This window comes from Epithele typhae (genome assembly GCF_022376455.1).
Source record: "Epithele typhae strain CBS 203.58 chromosome Unknown BXZ73scaffold_419, whole genome shotgun sequence".
NCBI classification, from domain to species: Eukaryota; Fungi; Basidiomycota; class Agaricomycetes; order Polyporales; family Epitheliaceae; genus Epithele; species Epithele typhae.
In genome coordinates, this window is record NW_025954610.1 from 1 (window position 1) to 19,732 (window position 19,732).

General features: G+C 58.6%; 1 protein-coding gene across 1 annotated transcript; it reads left to right on the top strand.

The window, feature by feature from the left end:
- Nucleotides 1-2,710: 2,710 nt before the first annotated feature.
- BXZ73DRAFT_110788 (tryparedoxin peroxidase) lies at nucleotides 2,711-3,802 on the top strand (the record flags this gene model as incomplete). Its single annotated transcript, XM_048017360.1, has 3 exons — nucleotides 2,711-2,803; nucleotides 2,865-2,945; nucleotides 3,752-3,802. The coding sequence occupies 3 exons, from the start codon at nucleotides 2,711-2,713 to the stop codon at nucleotides 3,800-3,802; spliced, it is 225 nt and encodes a 74-aa protein (XP_047870597.1).
- Nucleotides 3,803-19,732: the final 15,930 nt, after the last annotated feature.

A 19,732-nucleotide genomic window follows, 5' to 3' on the forward strand; every position in this document is an offset into this window, starting at 1 on the left:
AGCGCAGGATGACCGTGAAAGAGGTTTGACACGCGTTCAATGACCCCGGGCGTGTCGATGCTGCGGAAACGAGGATGTAAGGACCAAGTTCATCGAGACGGGACACAAGGAAGAGCAATGAAGTAGCGACTCGAGTCCGCGCCCAGTAATGAGACTGTACCGTGCAACGCAGCGTCTCTTCGATTGCCACCGTTTGGATGCGATGTACCAGTAAAGAACGACTCACTATTGACTCTTGAAATCCTTCATGATATCCAGGAACTTGTTGTAGACCTCCGGCTGCTCCGAGAACTGCGCCTTGACAGAGTCGAGGTAGCTGAGCGCGTCGCTCACGTTTAGTGGCCTGTCGGAGCTTGCTGATTGCTCGGGAGAGCCTGCGGACAGCGGCCCGGGGTCCATGCTGCCATGAGGATCGTGGGGGTTGTCCAGTACGTGGTCGAGGTCGGTCGACACGGGAGGTAGCGGAACGCGGGGTGTAGCCGGCCGACTACGCGTCAGGGGGGTGCCACGGTGGCCTCTGCCGTCCGACAGCAAGGTGTTGTCCTTCTCCATCGCTAGTGACGGAACGCGAGTTGGGAGAGAACTCTGTGGTCGGATTATTTGGTGACAATTGAGAGCACGGAAGGCAACTAAATATACCTGTGTTGAATTCCCCAATCTCTCGCGAGTCAAAGGAGCCGGTGGGTGGGGAGGAGATGGGTACACGATGGGAGTAGTTGAGCGAAGACGTCGCGGTGGCTGCATCAGCAAAAGGTGTTTTTAACGGTAGCGCCCGATAGCACGCGACACTGCCATATCGGGACAGGTCGTCTATTGTCTGCGCGACAAATGATGGTAGCAGAACGGTAGCAGCTGATATTCATTCATCTTTACTATGAGGTTCGATCAAATCTTGTGGCCGCAGACAGGATATGATGGATCTACTACAGGCACAAGTAGCTTGAACAGAAAGCTGTAGTCGATGATAGTAGACGATCATGCGCTCCTTCAAGGGTGAATCACGGGGCGCGCGAGGTGCACAAGAGGTTTGTATTAGCTATACGGTCGGCTCGTAAGGACGCGAACACTGCGCGCGGCGGAGAACGCGATGCGCGCGAGGATATGCGGACGGACGTCAGCGCGGGCGCCTGTTCCTCTTACGCGCCGCGCGCGGAGGCCTCTGTCCAGCATCGACGGCGAGCCCATCCTCTGCTCCCCCAATATTTCCTGACGCCTTTCCTCCCTTTCGTTGATCTCTGGCTCCTCTTTTTGATACGCGAATGCTCTTCTTCATCAGAATGTCTGCTTCTTTGGGATACGCGATCCGAACGCGGAACATCGAGTCGCCGGCGGCGGGCGCCGTGAAGTTCTTGCTCACTTGAGCATTGTCTCGGCCTTTCACATTCCGTCTGGGATCATTTCCGTTTACCAATGTGCATAAGGTGTGCTTCTATGGCTTGTTCTCCATTAGGTGCGCACTTCATAAGCTGAAGCGACCCAGTCCCCAAACAGCGGGGCGGGCAGCCTCAAGTGTTCATCGCACAGAGAACGAATTCCTCACCCTCACGGTGGCGCAATATGTGCGGGAGAAAAACTGGGACACTCCCCTGGAGGACCTCGACCTTCCGCACGACACTTACATGCGAGCGCGAGCTCGTGAACTGGAGCAAGGCCTACTCCGTGGACCACCGCTACGAGAGTCAGCGGAGCGCTCTGTTCGATGCTCTCGTTGTCACGAGCTGCGCGGCAAACTCCCGCACAGGGCACTGGGCGAGGGATCGAGAGTTAAGTCAAGATATATACATCGCTGGGGCCCGAGACGTACAGAGGTCCGTGTTAGTAGTGACATTCTGAGGTCTAAAAGTTGCTTACGGTGATTTCTTTGCTAATTGTTGTGACCCGATGCGGCAGCACCGCAGTGGCGTCCCGCTTTGGCCTCTCTATTGTTTCCAGACACGGGCGCGTGTGCTGGGTTGCGCGCCTACTGGGCTTTATCCGCGACCACCATCATCCCCCAAGCGCAATGTGCCACTCACACTCGCGCGCGATGTATCAAGACACGGTCAGTTCTTCCTCATTCATCAGCATCTCACTCACGTACACACTTCTGTCAACATCGACATCGACATGGCTTTTGACACCGCACTCACACCGGCGAAAACCCGCGCCCTCAAGACTGCGGGTACAAAGGTACGCTTGAGTACTCATGTTGCTTACGGCCACGGGTCAGTCACATGTGAGGCCTGATTCCTTAGCCTCGCCGACAGTTTCGACGCGGCGCCGCGCGCTCCCACACGAGCCAGCGACCCAACACTGACCATTCGCTTGCCATTGGGGATTCAAGGCGATGTGGAGGTGATGCGGCAGCCACCGGCTCCGTGGGAGCACGGTGTACAGGTATGTCTTCAGAACGTCCGAGCGCGGCAGGCGAGCAGGATATCACGGTGCACCGCATGGTCGAGCCCACGCATCCTGAGCTCCTGCTGCTAGATCTGCGCGCGACCGCTTCCGGTAGGCGTTGCTGAACGCGCGCGACGCGTCCACCCCGAGCAGCCGCCCGTTCTGCAGAGGCAGCGGCTCACTGGTTTGTGTCCCTCTTCCTTCTATACCGAGATCGATTCTGCAGCCGCTCATTCCGCCAAGTTCACAGCGGCCTCGACCGACGAGTCACAGTACTCGCACTTCACCTGGGCGATTGCCCCGCGCAAGCAGCGGTCTCGAGTCGGCCCACATGTCCGTCTCCCACCACTACTGTGTCCTCATCGAGGACGAGGGGATCGCCCTCTGTGGGCTCCTCATTATCGACCCTATAGGGTACCCTCAGGTACGTCCTTGGTGGAGCAGCATACGTCTGGGAATCACGGCTGATTGTGCGTTCGGTGGAGCTGGACAAGCAAATTACGATCAACGACCTCCCCGTGGGCCGCTCTGTCGAGGGGACGATCCGGGCATTCCAGTTCTCCCGGGTGCGTCTCTCTTCCTCCGCGTTCCCTGTGGCCGCTCCCACTGACTTCTCCCGCCTCCCTCCCCCTTCCCCGACCCGACGATCCACGCTCAAGGCGACCACCTCTCCACGCCCAACCAATTCACCCTTTCGCGCCCATGGCGCCCCTCCATGCCCAACCTGTCTATCTTGCCGCGCTCAACCGAGCTTTCCGCGCTCTCCACCCCAGATACGAAATTTCTACATTACTGACCACTCCGATAGTACTCACGATAGGGAACACTCCCTCAATTCGGGGAGACGTGCTGGTCGAGAGGCTTCAAGCTCAGCCACATCGCCGACCATGTAAGTTCTTTGTTCCGCTCATGTGTCCGTTGCGTAGAATACCGGCTGTTTCGTATTTACCCCGAATGGATTATTGTGCGATTGGAATTATGGGTGCGCCCCAGTGTGCGACGGAAGGCGATAGTGTTCCGCAGTTATCTGTCATCTCCTCCGCCAACTCTGACCTCTTATCGTGTACCGCTATTATCTGATGCGCCGCAGATGACCGGTATATGGTCGCGCGCGCACCCAGAACTGATAGCACTGTCCGCGAGATACGATCATCATTTGATAGTGGAAGAAGCAGACGATAGTACACTACGAGTTACTGCATTACTTGGATGCTCAGCTACTGTCTATTGTCTTCGCTATCACTAACTATCGTACGCTACGAATGCCCCCGTGCACTATCAGACGCTACCGTTTCCGCGCCCACTTTGCTGATGTGAGGGCAGCGCGATCGCCGCTCCGGCGATGTTACTTGTTACTTTGTCACCGTCACAGATTTACTTCCACGTGATCGGACCGGTCTCTAAATCTACCGGCTGGCAGTAACATCGCCTCTGGCCGAAGTTAAAGTGTAGACGGTTTATATGTATCATGGATCCCTGGCTCTCCTCTCCCTCTCCCTCTCAAAGTCCGTCTCTGACAACTCGCCAGTTAGGACCCCTTGAAGTAGTCAAAGCTCTGCTGTTCTCGTGGTTAAACGCTCAAGTCCAGTCCTTTAAATTGCTTCCGCTGAAGCCTACACTTACAACCCATGAAGATCAACAAACAATATACTCTGTTCTGCTCATGAGTGGATGACGTTCTGTCAGGAACTACGGAACTACGGACGCTCCGTAGTCCTCTAGACCGCTCGAAAGGGCAGTTCCGCCGAGATGCCGACGAGAAAGTGATACCCGAGGATCTCACTGTGGCTGCTGGAATAACAAGCGCCCTAAACTCTTTGGAGGGGTCGGCACCCCCCTCGCAGAGCAAACAAGCCTCCCGAAAAGCTGTAGAGGCCTCCTTAAGGCCTATTTCGGACGGGAGGTAGTGATGTGGACCATTATTGGCGCTGACAAATCGACGACTGGACCTCAACGGACCTCCATGAGGTCTGGCTAAGGTCTCCGCGCGGTGGAGGCACTCCGTTGACGCCGTCTTGACGCCAGAGATGTCTCTCGTCGCTTAGCCTCGCTTAAAGCCCAGGAATTGCATTTACGGGTCTAGTAAGAGCAGTCTAGCTTACGGACCGTCATCCAGTTCCGCATCAAGAGTCGAGCACGCGCACACAGAATGTCAGACATAAAAGGACCTTCTTGTATTCCTATCTACACTGCTTGCAATAAATTACTCCACTATCTCGACAACGTCAGCGTCAAGCTGTACAACCGTAACTATCATAAAGTTCTCAACACCCTAGTAGGTGGGGAGCCCACGCTTGGCCTGGCCGTTGCGGAACGCCTGGGCGGCACGGTCGTTGGGCTGGGCGTCGCCGAACCCGCAGCCGCCGTCGCGCGTCTGGGCGATGACGGGGCCCGCGCACTTGCCGGACTTGAAGCCACAGCACGAGGAGGCGCAGTCGGCGTCGGACCCGCACGCGCCAGTGATGAACTGGGTGCCGGGGGGCTTGCCACTGCCGGTGCCAGTGGCAGGAGCGGCGGGGGCAGCGGGGGCGGCAGGAGCGGCGGCAGCGGATTGGCCGTTGCGGAATGCCTGGGCGGCGATGTCGTTGGGCTGGGCGTCACCGAACCCGCAACCACCGTCACGCTCCTGGGCGATGACGGGGCCAGCGCACTTGCCGGACTTGAAGCCGCAGCACGAGGAGGCGCAGTCGGCGTCGGAAGAGCAAGGGCCAGTGATGAACTGGGTGCCAGCCGGAACGCGGGGGATGAAGGATGCCGCGGCGACTGGAAGAGATGTTAGGCAAAGCACCAATTTGACGAAATAAAGAACTCACTGTTAACGAGAGCAAGAGCGATGATGACGGAGAACTTCATGATTGAGGGAGTGTGGGGTTCTGCGTGGAGGGAACATCATTAGCATACGGTCGAAACCAGGGAGCACAGAAAAGGCTCACGTTAGGGAGAGATGTCGTGTAAGAACTCGTCAAAAGGAAATGGAGTGGCAAGCAGGAGACCAGGCACAGCCTGTTAGAACAAGAGAAGGTTGGGGAGAAGGTGAATGAGGACTTCTGGCGGAGGGATTGCGGCCTTTTATACAGCGCGGGCGCACATGGACCACAAGGGACCACGCCGGGCGGCACGGTTCCACATGATCCGCCAGCGGACATGACGCGCTCGGCAAGGCCTCCTCCGCGCTTGACTCGGGGCGATGCGATCAGTAACGAGGGCGAGAGAGAAGGGTTTCGGCCTGTTTAGGCTCACGATGTGATCTCCAACTCTGGGGAGCTGTCCGCATGCACCTGAGAACAAAGTCCGGTGCCCGTCGAGCTGGCCTCAAAGCAACATCGCCTGCTTGAGAACAACCCGCCTCCGAACAACAAGGGGAAAAAATAAGCTCAGGGAAGCGAGATACGGTTGCACCCACTTGCGGCTAGCGCTATCATCATTTGCGATGGGCTCTCGGACCGGGTCCGACTGGGCTCCGACGGAAGATGTCGATGATGCCGAGCAGGTGAAGCAGTCCCAAGGCGGGGAGTCTGCCCGACGTCCCAGCCTTGTGGCGATCCGCTGCATAGTTGGCGCGTGTTGGCGCTGCCCCAGAGCAAATAATCAACGCTAAAGCCCGTCTTGTATCACCGTGCAACGCCTGCAAAAAGCTCTACCATGTTTTTGGATCATGATGACTGACGGCCACATCACTACTTCCGGCGACGCCCACATGCGGGAGCGCCTTCGCGCTGTCCGAGAACATGCAAGGCCGCCGGTGCGACAGCGACAAAGGAGGGTTTCGCTTCACGATCGGCCACGACTTGACCACTGCTAAATGGCAGATATGTTTGGCGCTGCATTGTTTTGTCGTGAAAACGACACCCGCGCCTCGAAGATACATCATCTATCCAAGGGGTGCCTCGTGACAGACCCAAGGGGAGGCTTGGCACTATGATCACGGATTAGATTCAAGGGGATTCGAGCTGAGTGTCCGAACAGGCAGAAGCCGATGGGTCTCCTGGACACGGTCGCCGTTGAACCTGTGTATCCGCTATACACGCAGGCCGCAGGATTTCCTTGGCAATTCGCAGCAAGATGCGCTCGCCCAACGCACCCTGCGCGGCGCATCTTTCGGCGCGGACTGTGCGGTCCAATCCAGTGTCCGAGCTTTCCGAGCGCTGAGAGCGTGCGGTGCCCCCGACGACTGCCGCGCGCACCACCTCCCCCATCTCCTTCCATCCACGCGGAGGCGGCGCACCATGAAATGATCCGAATTGTGGCATCGATGTGCACGAGTCTCGAGATCTTGAGACCGTGGTGGTGCGCGCGGCAGGCCCGTAGAGGCACTGATCATCAGAGAACTGCCTGGAAACGTCGGTGAAGGCCGCCGTGAATACTTGAAGATCCCCGGTTGCGGAGGAGTGTGTCTGACATATGAAACCTCAGCCACAAAACTTGACAGGAGCCTATTGCGATACACTCGTTACGAGACGAACAACCTGAGACATTAGAGAGTACTCACGGAGGCCTTGAAAGTCTTGTATGGCAGGTGTTCGAATAGTGGCACTGTACGTAGACGCCATCGCAGCTCACTCCAGAAGAACCGCGCCTCTTGTGCCAGATGGAGTAACACGAGATGACATACAGGTCGGTTTCTCAGATTCGGATATGTGACGATCAACAGGGGTTGCCATCTATCGCTGATGGGTTGCAAGCACTTGCTGGTAGGCAGACCTCCCACTTGAAACTTACTGGAGCTTGTAAACTGTTGCAGTAGAACCTTAGCTCACGAAGGACGCAGGCTTTTAAGATATGCTTGCTGAAATGCTGTGTGCAGTTTCAATGCTCACCGTGAGCATACATATATCGAACTGTGAAAGACAGCGACTTAGGTACAATTAGTTCATGTGTTCAGTCAACACGTGTAACTTGCCTTGCGAGTTTAGGTATATATAGAGCAGAGACGAAGGCTCAACGCACCTCTGGGGGACCACGTGCAGTCGCTGTATGGAACTCCTGATAGCCTTTCGTGCATTGGTCAACAGGTAGCAACCTTCCGAGATCTAGACTTGGGATATCCAGCACATAATAAAGCACAGAGTCATCCCTCAACTGCAGTCGATTACGGTGGAAGGATAGGCTTTTTTACTTGCTGATATGGCCCCTCAGGCAGATATCACTACAACTCGAGTCAGCGATTCGTTCCCAAAAGCGCTCAGGTAGGATAACAACATACCGAATTACCATAGGGCTCGGCCCTGAAGGGCGTTAAACGGGAATACAACAACAACAACATACCGAATGCACCGTCCGGTAAGCGAACTCAAAATCAAAGAGAAGCGCATAAGCACCTTTGAAGAGTTGATAGCGGTCGCGAGCCAAAGCTACGAGTTGTAGACCTGAAGGCCTGACAAGTTACATGGACGAGGTTGGTGCGAAAGTGAAAACCAGCGCTTCTCGTCCGAACGCCGTCCGCGTCGACCTGGACGCCATCTTCCCACCACCGCTGTCGCTGCATCCACTTCAACCGTCCAGCCACTCACTCACCTCTCACCTCTCTCGCCTTTCGCGCCCTTTGAGCCCTTTTTCCGCCTGCCACAGCCATGTCTCGCCGTGCCGCACTCGTAGAAGAGGAGTTCGACGACGACACCGACCTCCCTCTTCCCAGCCAACCCCTCCCCAACACTGGCACGCGCGGGGCGATCCTCGAGCGCCTCGGTTCTGATACAGACGACGACGAAGATGATGATGAGGACGACGATGAGGACGGCGCCCCCATGCTCCGGGGACCCACCGCCGGCCCCGCGTCGCCGTCTTTGCCCCAGTTCCGCGGCGCAGACGGCGCGCACCAGGTCACCGACATCACCCCATACAAGAAGTACGTCTTGCCCCTGCTTGTGTCCATTACGTTAAAAATCCCCGGCTGTCCGCGTTCATGTGCGTGCTGACCCGACCCGCGATCTAGGTGGACGTGCATCTACCCGATCTACATCGACGCGAAGCGGCCGTGCGGGCGGGGCGAGCGGCGGATCGCGCGCGCGAAGAGCGTGTGGTGGCCGCTCAGCAAGGACATCGCGGACGCGACGAACCGGCTCGGGCTCGGGACGCTGCACGAGGTGCACAAGGCGCACCCGCGCGACTGGGAGAACCCGGGGCGGGTGCGCGTGCAGTGGAAGAAGGACGGCAAGCTCGTGAACCCGGCGATCAAGAGCAGTACGTCCACGTCCTTCCGTTGCCCGTCCTTCCCTGTTTCCTTGCCCGGTGCTCCTTGGGGATGCTGTCGTGCTCGGCTGGTGGTGTTGCGTGCCTCCGATGGCTGGCGGGGTGCGATCTCGTGTTGGGCGAGTGCTGCTGGACTTATTCTCGTTTGCGGCCACAGAGAAGCAGTTGCTGGAGATGATCTCGGTCCAGATCCAGATGCTGAAGCCGGACACCATCCCCAAGCCCCCATACGGCACCGACTTGGTCCCACAGGCGGAGGAGCCTCCCGCTCCTGCGACCCCGGTGAAGGGCAAGCAGCCCGCGCCCGCGAAGAAGTCAGCGTCGGTGTCAAATACCACCATCTCACCATCCCCTGCGGGGTTGAAACGGAGACAAAAGGTGCCGTCGCCCCCGCAGCCGTGGCCACAGTTGACGAGCCGCGTGTCCCCGTATTCGCCTGCGCTCCCGTCTGGGGTGCTCATCGACACGGTGAAGGCGGGCATGACCGCGCAAGAGGCGGCACCGGCGGCGGGTGGTGCTGCAGCAGGTGGGAAGGGGAAACGGAAAGTGATACGCGTTCGAGGATAAGGAGGTTGTTGTGGGCAGGAGCTGGACGTCATATCCGCGGCCTACGGAGTGGATCCGGAGTTGTGCGTATGTACGTTATAGAATCGTCCAATAAATGTAATGTCCCAGCTACCACGAGATGGCTGAACCCATTGTTTCATGAAGGCACCCGAAGTCAGAGCAAAGGCACCGCAGACAGTTGGCTCGATGCATGGTCTTGGGCTGACTGTCAATAATTCATTCTTACTTCGCTTTCATCGCACGCGTTATGAGTCAAGCTCGAGGCTGCGCCCGTCCAACCAATACATTCTTATTGCGCACACTCTCTACGAATGGCCTCGATTAACCTGAGTCATTGGGACGCAGGCATCAAAAACGGGATGTGGCCACACCAGGTGCTAGTGTTATCGTTCGCAAAGCTGCTCCGTGCCGAGACGGCTCGCCGTGAGACATGCAATGGCCGTTGCAGTCCATCGATGGCCGTCGGGCGCATATCCGATGCACCCATCTTGTTTTCTTACCCCCACCATGCCCACATCCTCCTCCTCATTGTCGCTGTTGACGAGGGTGAGGCTGAGTGCGGCCCGCTCGCGTGCGCGCGACCACTTCGGCGGGCGATCCGTGCTTGCCGACCCCCGAACCTTCCTCGGGCCTCTCATCCAGCCACCCGCTTTCCTCTGCCTCGGTGCCATGATCTGTCCACCCCTTCGCCTTCATCTACGCCTTGTCTTACAATGGCCGCGGTCCTGTGCACCCTCTCAAACCACGCCAGTCCCGTCCTCCCTGCTCTCGAACCAAACAGCCGACGTTCGATAACATCTGAGAAGCAACCCCGCTCCACTCAGGCCGCCGAATGTCCGTGCTCTCTCGCACGGACTTGCCGCATACAGTCAACTCACCGGCCCAGCAACCCACCCCAAATCGCAAGCCAACATGGGCGAAGGACGGCGACGTAACTGGGGTGGCCATACCACACGGCATATAACCCTACGCGCACGGTCCACGCTCGAGCTCTTGTCTCGTCCAACTTCCCATCCGATGGCGGCTGTCTGGCAACTCTGCAGGCGCTGTGCGTCTTCCGCTTCGCGTTACTAGACCACCCGACGCTTCTCCGGTCCGGGATTGTCGCCGGCGGCTTCGCTCTGCGGACTTGTCTCGCTGAGAAGCTGGGCTCGCGGCCACGCACGGCACACCCCTCGCCCGGCGATCCCGTTCTGGTTTGCGCCTTTGCGGGACGAAATCCAGTGGAGGCTAGCGGTGCGGGGTGAGAAGAGGAGTCAGTTCTTTCAATGGGTTGGAGCACGGTCGAGAATGCCAGAGTGTTCCCCGCTGTTCGTGAGAGCTCTTCTATTGCCCGTTTTCGTCGCATCGCTGATCCCGTACTTATACATAGCATACAGTCACCTTTCTGTTGGGCGCAGGCACGTATAGCCGTCGGCTAATTCAGACGGAGGGTTTGCCTTTGCGTTGATCACGATCGTCGCGGGATCCTCGTGGTCTTGAGGAGCCACACACATTTCCTTCCCTGTTGCTTTCACACCAAGCGGGACTGCAGTATGTAGCCTGTGAGTCGTCTTCTTCGCTAACGCATGTAATCATGCTTATTAGGTCCAGTCACATAGCACTTCATATGCGAATGCATTACGTCACACCTCACTGCGCCCGTTGTTGTCGTGCATAGTTGTGCGTGAAGGTTCGCTGAGGTCTTGTGGTTTTCGCGCCAGGATACGGGCATATACTTGCATGCTACCAATGGTTGTATGCACTCGCAGTTGTTCTGCAGCGGCTGCACGGCTGCGCCGAAAGGCGACTAACGTTGCCCAATGGGGGCTGAAGTGGAAATCTTCAGTCCGCATTGGGCGTATCAGAAGGTGACAGGTCCGCAATGCAGTCGTCATTTACGTCCTTCGCCCGTCGTCCCACCCCGAAGACTCACTGGTGACACGTCAGTGACACCTCCTGGAACGAGGGGCCCGGGATCCGAGCGTAGTCCTGGTGGTCTCCAACACACGCCGACGAGGTGCGTTGGTTGTCGTGTCCTTTCCACATTTCTTGACTTCTTTTCTCTTGCGGTCTAGAACTGCGCAGGCGCCATCGTGGTCCGCTCCGTTCCCGCCATTTGAATGGGCGTCGGGTGAACTCGGAAAGACCGGGCGGGGGCATCTGATGTCAAGTATGACATGGATGACGCCTGGACGTGACCGCGGCCTGCTCCCATGAACGAGTACATTCTCCGGATGTCCGGTGCGCTGTTTTGCAATGTTTTCCCCCTTCCCCCGGCGATCGCCGTCAACCTTTTGGGCTGCGCTCAATCCCTGGCTGTGCACACTTGCCTCTTTGGGTACAGGCCAGCAGATTCTTGCAGCTCCTCGCCCAAAACGCTCCATCGACCGCCTACAGATGCATTACTACAAAGCCTCGCCCCCTCGCCCCGCCCCGGACCACCTCCGCCCGCTACCCTGCTCTCCCGCACTCGCACTCACTCTCGTGCATCTGCGGCAGACCTTCCCGTCCTGGCCCCGTCTACGCGCTTTCCACCATGATCGCCAAAATCCTTTCCAACGACCCGGAACCCGTCGTCCTCCACGAAGGCCTCGGAACTATCTTCACGGGCGTCGTTCACCCAGTCTCGACTCTCGAAGCCCCTGTTCATCAGTATCTCGGTATCAAGTACGCTTCAATACCCGCCCGCTTTCGTCAATCTACGCTATGCAAATTATACCCTCCCCAAACTGACTGCTCGCACTACGGGTACGCGTCACGCGACATGTATCTCTGGTATTAGCCACTGACTGTATCTCGTTAGACCGATTTGTCCGCAACCAAACTACAAAACCGTCGAGGAAGAGCTCTTCAATCTGAAGGAGGACTGCCTCCCCGACCAGCGTCTCACGCATTCCGAGTTCGAGTGCCTCAACCTTAATATCACTTGCCCCGCCGATGCAAATGCCGACTCCCGCTTGCCTGTGATGCTTTGGATACATGGGTTCGTCATCTCGCCTCATTGTTTCCTGCGGCCTTGAGCTCACGGGTGTTGTCGTCAGTGGCGGGAATCGCGGTTCGGGCTCAAACTGGGTGTACGACGCTGGTCCGCTTGTTCAGAAGGGCATCCAATTTGGCAAGCCTGTTGTCGTGGTGTCCATCAAGTACGTCTTCCTCTGCTATGCTTCTCGTTTGTGTTACGTCCTCCTCTCCGGAGGCTGAGACTCTATGTCTAGCTTCCGCCTCGGCCTCCTTGGGTTCGCGGCGAGCCCAGCCTTGTTGGCGGACAACCAGGCTGCTGGTGACGAAGGTGTGGGAAACTACGGTAAGCCGTACGCATTCTTCTCTCACTCCACTGGCTAAGTTCCGGGGGTCCAGGCCTTCGTGACCAGCGTCGTGCCATGGAATGGGTGCATCGTTTCATCGGACCTTTCGGCGGCGATCCCAACAACATCACGCTGTTCGGCGAGTCTACCGGCGCTGGCGACATTCTCTGCCACCTGCACTCTGCTGCTAACGAGAAGGCCCCGCTCTTCCAGCGCTCTATCATTCAAAGTCTAATCGTCGACTTGGATGTCCCCACTGTCCACTCTGCTGGCTGGCAACTCAACAGGACGCTGTCGACCGTTCGCATCAACTCCCTCGAGGACATGCGACAAGCCGACCCGGAGAAGCTTGTGGTCCTCGGCGAAAGTGTTCGTGCTATCAACGACGGAGTCTTTTTCAAGTCCTCTTTCACCGGCTCTCTTGTTCCCGAAGATTACGCCGCGCCTGCGGATTCCGAAACGCTTCCGGGACACAACGAGGTCGGCGGGCAGTCACATCACCTCAAGGTACCCTCAAGTATCAAGGCCTATCGGATGCGTTCGCGTTCACGCCCTCGGCTCCCGCATCCCTCACAGTATCACCAGCCCATCCTCATTGGCGACTGTGGTGCCGAGTCCCTTCTATGGTCCCAGCCCGCTTCGCGTTGGGGTGCAACGGGCGCGGTGAAACGCATTCGCGCGATCTGCCAGTCGCTCAACAAGGCAAGCACGCTCCTCCGCATGTACGACATCAGCGCGGCGACGCCTGCCGACGAGCTCGCGGACCGCATCCTCGAGCTCATCAACGACGCACGCTTCGCGTGGCCGACCGAACTCGTTGCCTCAGGCCTTGCGGCCACGCGGGGTGGACAAGGCGTGTGGCGGTACGTCTTCGACCAGGAGGGGCCCTCGCGCGGAGTACCGCACCACGCGGTGGACCTCATGTATCTCTTCGACAATGTCCCCCTCCCGGAACTGCCTACTTCCTCGTACGACCGCAATTCGGAGTTTCGGGAAGACGGCGGATACTTCTCGGACGACGACAACTCACTCGACTCATCGCCCTCATCGCCTGCGTCTGACTCCTCCGGCTCGGACTGCTCCCCGAAAGCGCCGCGCGACCTCTCCGACCCGCAGACGTACACCTACGACGCGGAATGGGCGCTGCCGGTCGTCGACGACTGGACATACGCGCGTGTGCGCGCAGCCATCCAGGAGCGGTGGCTGGCATTCGCGTATGGGGAAGCGCCGTGGCGCGCGGACCGCGTTTTCGTCTTCGGGCCTGAGGGCGAGACCGGCGAGCGCAGCTCGAAGATCTTCCGCGCCCGTCGGCGCGTCGGTGTCTGGCGCGAAGCCCTGGCACCACTTGGGCTCGCGGTCGTACAGAAGCTCGGGCAGGAGCTGTGCAATGGGCCTCCTGCGGAAACGAGGACGTCGAGGTGGTGATCGCCGTGACGGGCCCTCTATGTTCCGGCCCGTGTTTCTCCTTATGTTTTATCTGGGTTTTGAGGAACGCTTTGCATGCTGCATCTGATCTAATCCACACATGTATCACGTACTATCTCTATGTCGCCCTAGTGCTGTCGGCGGTTGCTCGTCGCCTTTGTTGTCAACTATGTTATTTTTGTGTAATGCTATACCGGAGCCATTCGCCCCTACCTGATACGACACCGCGCCGTTCTATTCCATGCACACTGCAAGCATTGTGGACGCGCAAGAAGGGCGCTACGCTTGCATGAGCGCGGTTTCCTTCCCTAGGATGTGTATCCAAATGAAGGGTGCACGCCGACGTGCTCGCTCCTGCGCACATTCGCTTCCATCCATCTATGCAAGCATGGCTGCCTCCCGCCGGACTCGCCACGGAGATGTTGGGGTCCCTCGCGGGCGTCGTGGCCGCGAACGTTTGACCTGAGTACGCATCGGTTCCGGGCACGCCGCAAGCTCGTCTTGAGCTGCAGCGCGCGTGACCTGCCAGTCTCGACTTTCGTGCCAGGCACAATCCGTCCTCATCGCGCAGAGAGGTCGTGCGCCCATCGGATCGTACGAAACTTTCCCCTCCGATTCGCCGGGCAAAGGGCCATGTGGGGGCAGACTTGCGTACGAGCCTGCGTCAACTTAGTTACACATCGTCGTGTCTCTGCTCGGAATACTGCTCGAATCTGGACATGATCCATGCATAGACGACGTTTGCACTGAACGCCTGCGCACCGAGGACCGAGCTACGCGGTCGGTGCACGGCGCTGGCGGGGAATCGGCGGAACGATGGGATGGTGCGAGCAAGGCCTCAAGCGATCGAGTCAAGACGCGCCGCACGTGACCTATTCCGGGCTGTCGAATCAGTCAAAGTGGGCCAATAAGTGACTTGCTTTATAGCACCAGCGCCGCCGAATTTTTCCAATGCTCCGTCTCCTCTCTCGCCCCATTCGCTCCCCTGCGCTCCCCCGCATCGCCCCACTGTACAGAACGATGGCCAGCACACCCGCATACGTGAGTTTTCTTTTCTGCGCGCGGTGGCGACCGATACTGATGAGCATGTACAGAACAAGGTGCTCTATGCTCCCCTCGCGGAGATCGACCCCGAGGTGCAGAACATCATCGACAAGGAGACCTGGCGGCAGTTCTCTGGGCTCGAGCTCATCGCGTCCGAGGTGCGCCGCGCTGCATGCTCGTTGAGCTCATGCGTGCTTGCGAAGCTTATCTCTGCCCGTTTGCGCAGAACCTGACGTCCCGGGCAACGATGGAGGCCAACGGCTCGATCCTGACCAACAAGTACTCGGAAGGTCTCCCCAACGCGCGCTACTATGGCGGCAACGAGTACGTCGACGAGCTCGAGATTCTCTGCCAGAAGCGTGCCCTCCAGGCGTTCCACCTCGACCCCGCTCAGTGGGGGGTGAACGTGCAGCCTTACTCCGGCAGTGTACGTAACCCGCCTCACCCACCTCGTACGACGCCGCTAACGCCGCATGTATCGCTTACAGACTGCAAAGTGCGTTGGCTTTCTTGTTCGGCCTCGCGCGCGTAGGGATACTGACGGGACGCGTTGTATGCAGCTTCGCCGCGCTCACTGCGCTCATCCAGCCCCAGGACCGTCTTATGGGCCTTGGCCTCCCAGATGGTGGCCACTTGACGCATGGGTACTACGTATGTGTCATTTCTCTTTCCGTGCGCTGTCTTGTCTGTCACGCGGTACACTGCTGGGTCGAGTAGAGGCGTTGCGGACCATGTTTCCGGGACTCCGTGTCTTCCGCAGTGACGCGTTCCGCAATGAAGTCACGTGAATGTCTCAGTCTTACATTCACGATGAGGTCTTGTCATTATATTCTTCCACCTTCTATCATGCGGCGTGATATCAGGGTCTTTACTGACTATGGACTCGTACAGACCGCGAAGAAGAAGATGACCGCGTCGTCCATCTACTTCCAGTCGCTTCCTTATGGCTTGGACCCTGCGACTCAGCTCATCGACTACCCCGGTGTCAAGTCGCTGGCAAAGATTTACAAGCCGCGTCTTCTCATCTGCGGTGCCTCTGCTTACCCCCGTGACTGGGACTACAAGACGCTCCGCGAGATCGCTGACGAGCACGGCGCGTACCTGATGGCGGACATTGCACACACCTCCGGCCTCGTCGCCGCGGGTGAGCTCGCGGACCCCTTCCAGTACTGTGATGTCGTCACTACGACAACCCACAAGACGCTCCGCGGTCCTCGTGCAGGTCTGATCTTTTTCAGGAAGGACACCGAGAGGACGAAGGATCTCGAGAAGCGCGTCAACGATGCGGTATTCCCCGCGTGTCAGGGCGGTCCCCACAACAACGTATGTATATGCTCCACTCCCTCATCATCAATCACCCTGAGGGAATGCTTCGCAGACCATTGCCGGTATCGCGACGGCCCTCCATCAAGCGTGCCAGCCCACATGGAAGGCATACGCGAAGCAGGTCATCGCGAACGCCTCGACGCTCGGCTCCGAGCTCGTGAACTACGGCTACAAGCTCCAGACCTCAGGAACGGACACCACTCGTGCTCTGGGACCTTCGCCGCTCCGTCTGACCGGGAGCAAGCTCGAGAAGCTTTGCGATCTTGTTGCATCACCATCAATAGTGGGTCATGCTGTTCACTGTCTTACTCCCACCCCGCTGATCATTGCCGGTTTTGCTCAGAAAACGCAGTGTCTGGTGACGCGTCCGCACAGGTGCCGGGCGGTATCCGGCTGGGTACGTCGGCGCTCACGTCGCGCGACATGACGGAGGAGGACATGAAGGTGGTCGCTTCCTTCCTGCACCGCGCGGTGCAGCTCGCGGACGTGCTCCAGAAGGAGGCTGGCTCGAAGTTGCTCAAGGACTTCGTCCGGGTGGCGACCACGCCCGAGGAGGGCAAGGTCGGCGCGGCGCAGGTCAAGGCACTTGGCGGCGAGGTGCGCGAGTTCGCGCGCAAGTGGCCGCTGCCGGGTGTCGACGTCTCGACGCTCGTCCGCCCCGCTGGGATCGAGGAGGACTAGGCGTGCAGCGTGGGCGCATGTTGGGTTGGGGAAATCATTTGTATCATAATCATCCACGTTTAGAGGACTGCTGAGGTAAAACGGGCGCGGGCGTTCAACCAGCACCCCGCCCTCCCAGACGTTCAACATCTCTGGGCGCTGCTCTTGCATTGTATTAGTAGATTCCACTCTATCACGCCACGGTCTCGCAGCACACTTGTACATTTTGCATGCGTCCGACGTCGCAACAACGATCTTTTTACGTTGCCCGTCAGACAGATCGTGCTACCGAAGTGCTAGTGCCCTGGGTACCGGTAATAGAGCTGTTTGGAAATGCACTATAGTGCACGAACCTGACGCCACTTCGGTGTCTCCACCACTCCACGGCATGTCGGCCCGCTGGCCAAACACCGCGAACAGTCGCATGGAGCAAGGACTCCAACGCGCCAACTCACGATTACTACGGTGCACTATCGTAACTTTCCAAACAGCTCTAATGAGCGCTGAGCGCTGAGCGTTGAGCGAGCCTTCTTCGTAGACTGCAAAGATTGCGGACCTTGAGGCTTGTCAAACTTCTTTTGTACGTGATAGTCCGCTGGCCAATCACTCTCGGGCGTGACCGTTGGTTTTGGGGTGCCGTTGGAAGAGGTTGGAGGCGCCTAAGATCTGGCGCTTCTCTCGGATCGGAAGTTTGCGGGACACGTGCGGCGGGACAGGCGACGGTGAGCTCGCAGGCGCGGACGGCCTCCCCACCTCTGCTCATCCTCCCTCTTCGTCTCGCACGCCGGGTCGCGCCTTCCTCACATCATGCACGCCTCACTCATTCGCCGCCAACTCGGCGGTCTCGTCCCGCCCAAAGTCGCCACGCCGTCTATGCTCGTGAGTCTGAAAACGTCGTCGCGCTGGCAGCCCTGCTTTGGCCCGCCCGTAACCTCTCTCTGACGAACGGCGCGGTCCGACAGTCGTCAGGCTCCGGCGCCGGGCTCGCCCCGCTCGTGAACTTCTACTCAAAGCTGCCCAAGGGCTCCTCGGCGACGAGCGCGTCCGGAGGCATCAAGGCGCGGTTCTTCAACGGCAAGAACGCGTCGGGCAAGCCGCTCCTCGGCCTCATCCTCGGCCTCTTTGGCATCGGGTACACGATCGACTACCAGAGTGCGTACCGTCTTGCCGTCGTCCGCACGCGTGCGCGTTCAGGGGAGGGTGCTGACGGGTCTGCGTACTGTGCGGGGTTGGGTGTCTGCGGTTTTTGCGGGTTTAGTGCACCTCAGTGAGTGTCGATCTTCCCTGGGCGGTCAGAGCGGGAGAACTGATTGGATGTGCGCGCGTTGCAGAGCACCACAAGAACCACGCCCACTAGAGGTCGGTGTGTGCGTCGCGACTCAGTGCGGATGGAGGGGGGGTAGACATAGATGGACGCTGTGTAGGACGGATGAAGTCACCTTGCCCATCGCCCATCCCCGTTCGTGCACCGTGTCGGATTACGACGTACGTCCAGATCAAGGCCAATACTTGAAACTTGAAGCGGAGGCACCCCCGTTTCGTGCAGGGGTATTTATAACACCACAGCGCCGAGTGGCGGTCACCTCTCACTCTGAATCAGCTCCAAAACCGTTTGTATGCGTGCGTTATTGTGGCACCGCAGGATTCCGAAGATCAAACGTAAGTATGGGCCGTTTGCAAGGCACTCAGTCGTGATTGACCTGCTGTGCAGTTTGCACAGGGAAACTGGCGCCATAGCGGCGCCACTGCCTCGCTCACCGAGCACACGCATCAAGTGGATCTTTCGGCACTTGCGTTCATCATCACACGGGACGGTCGCTGCAGCCTCAAATTGAAGCTGATGGTGGCCAGCGCTCCGTGACAGTAGCCAGGTGGGCATGCACATCTGAAATGGCGATCTGGAGTTTGAACGGCGCCCCGTCGTTCTTGGTGCAGGAAGCCGCTACGAGGGAGCGGTCGCACGTTTCGAAGGAGCGTTCAAGGTACGAGGAAAACCCGGAGTCGGAAAAATTCCATAAGGGTGTAACGGTGGCGGCGTGGGCCCGATGCCAAACGTGTACGTGCACCTGCGCTGGCCGCATCCTCATCCGCTCTGCACCGCACCCCACCACGGCCGACACCACCGGTGGGGTGCGGTGCAGAGCGGATAGGGACGGGACCAGGCCCCACCAGCTCCACAGAGATGTCGGTGCTCGACAACGGGGCTGGCAACGCCCCCACGCCCTGTCGCTACTGCGCATTCCCGCCCACACGATCGCCATTTGTTCGCAGGAAGCCACCCCAGATGCGACTTTCGCGACGAGGCATATAAGTCCCCTCCCCGCCCTCCACCAGCCAGAACATCTCCTTGTTCCCATCCCACATCTTCGAGCCCGGTGCTCCTTCCACGACCACTTCCTCGTTTTTCGTTCATTTCTTCGTCCGCTATACTCGACGCTTTCCTTCCAAGAGTCCTTAGGAACACATTCTTTCCCCCACACTCTCGTTGATCGACACGCCCACGCTTAGTCATCCATCATGTTCTCCTCCTCCAAGCTCACCGCCTTCGCCATCCTCGCCATCGCGTCCGTCGCGCGCGCTGCCCCCGCCGACTTCCAAAAGCAAAACGCGCTCGACGCTCAGAAGCTCAACGTCCAGTTTGCTTCCCTCACCGCGACCTCGAGCTGCACCGGTTCGTGTCATTCACGATTTCCTTTCCTATCGATTCTAACCACCGTTCTCCTCGATTCAGGCAGCGACCAGGCTTGCGTCCAGGGCAACTTCGCCCAGTGCGTGGACGGCGCCTTCAAGGTCTCCGAGTGCACCGCGGGCACGTCGTGCTTCGCCCTCCCGCTCGTCAACAAGGCCGGCACGAG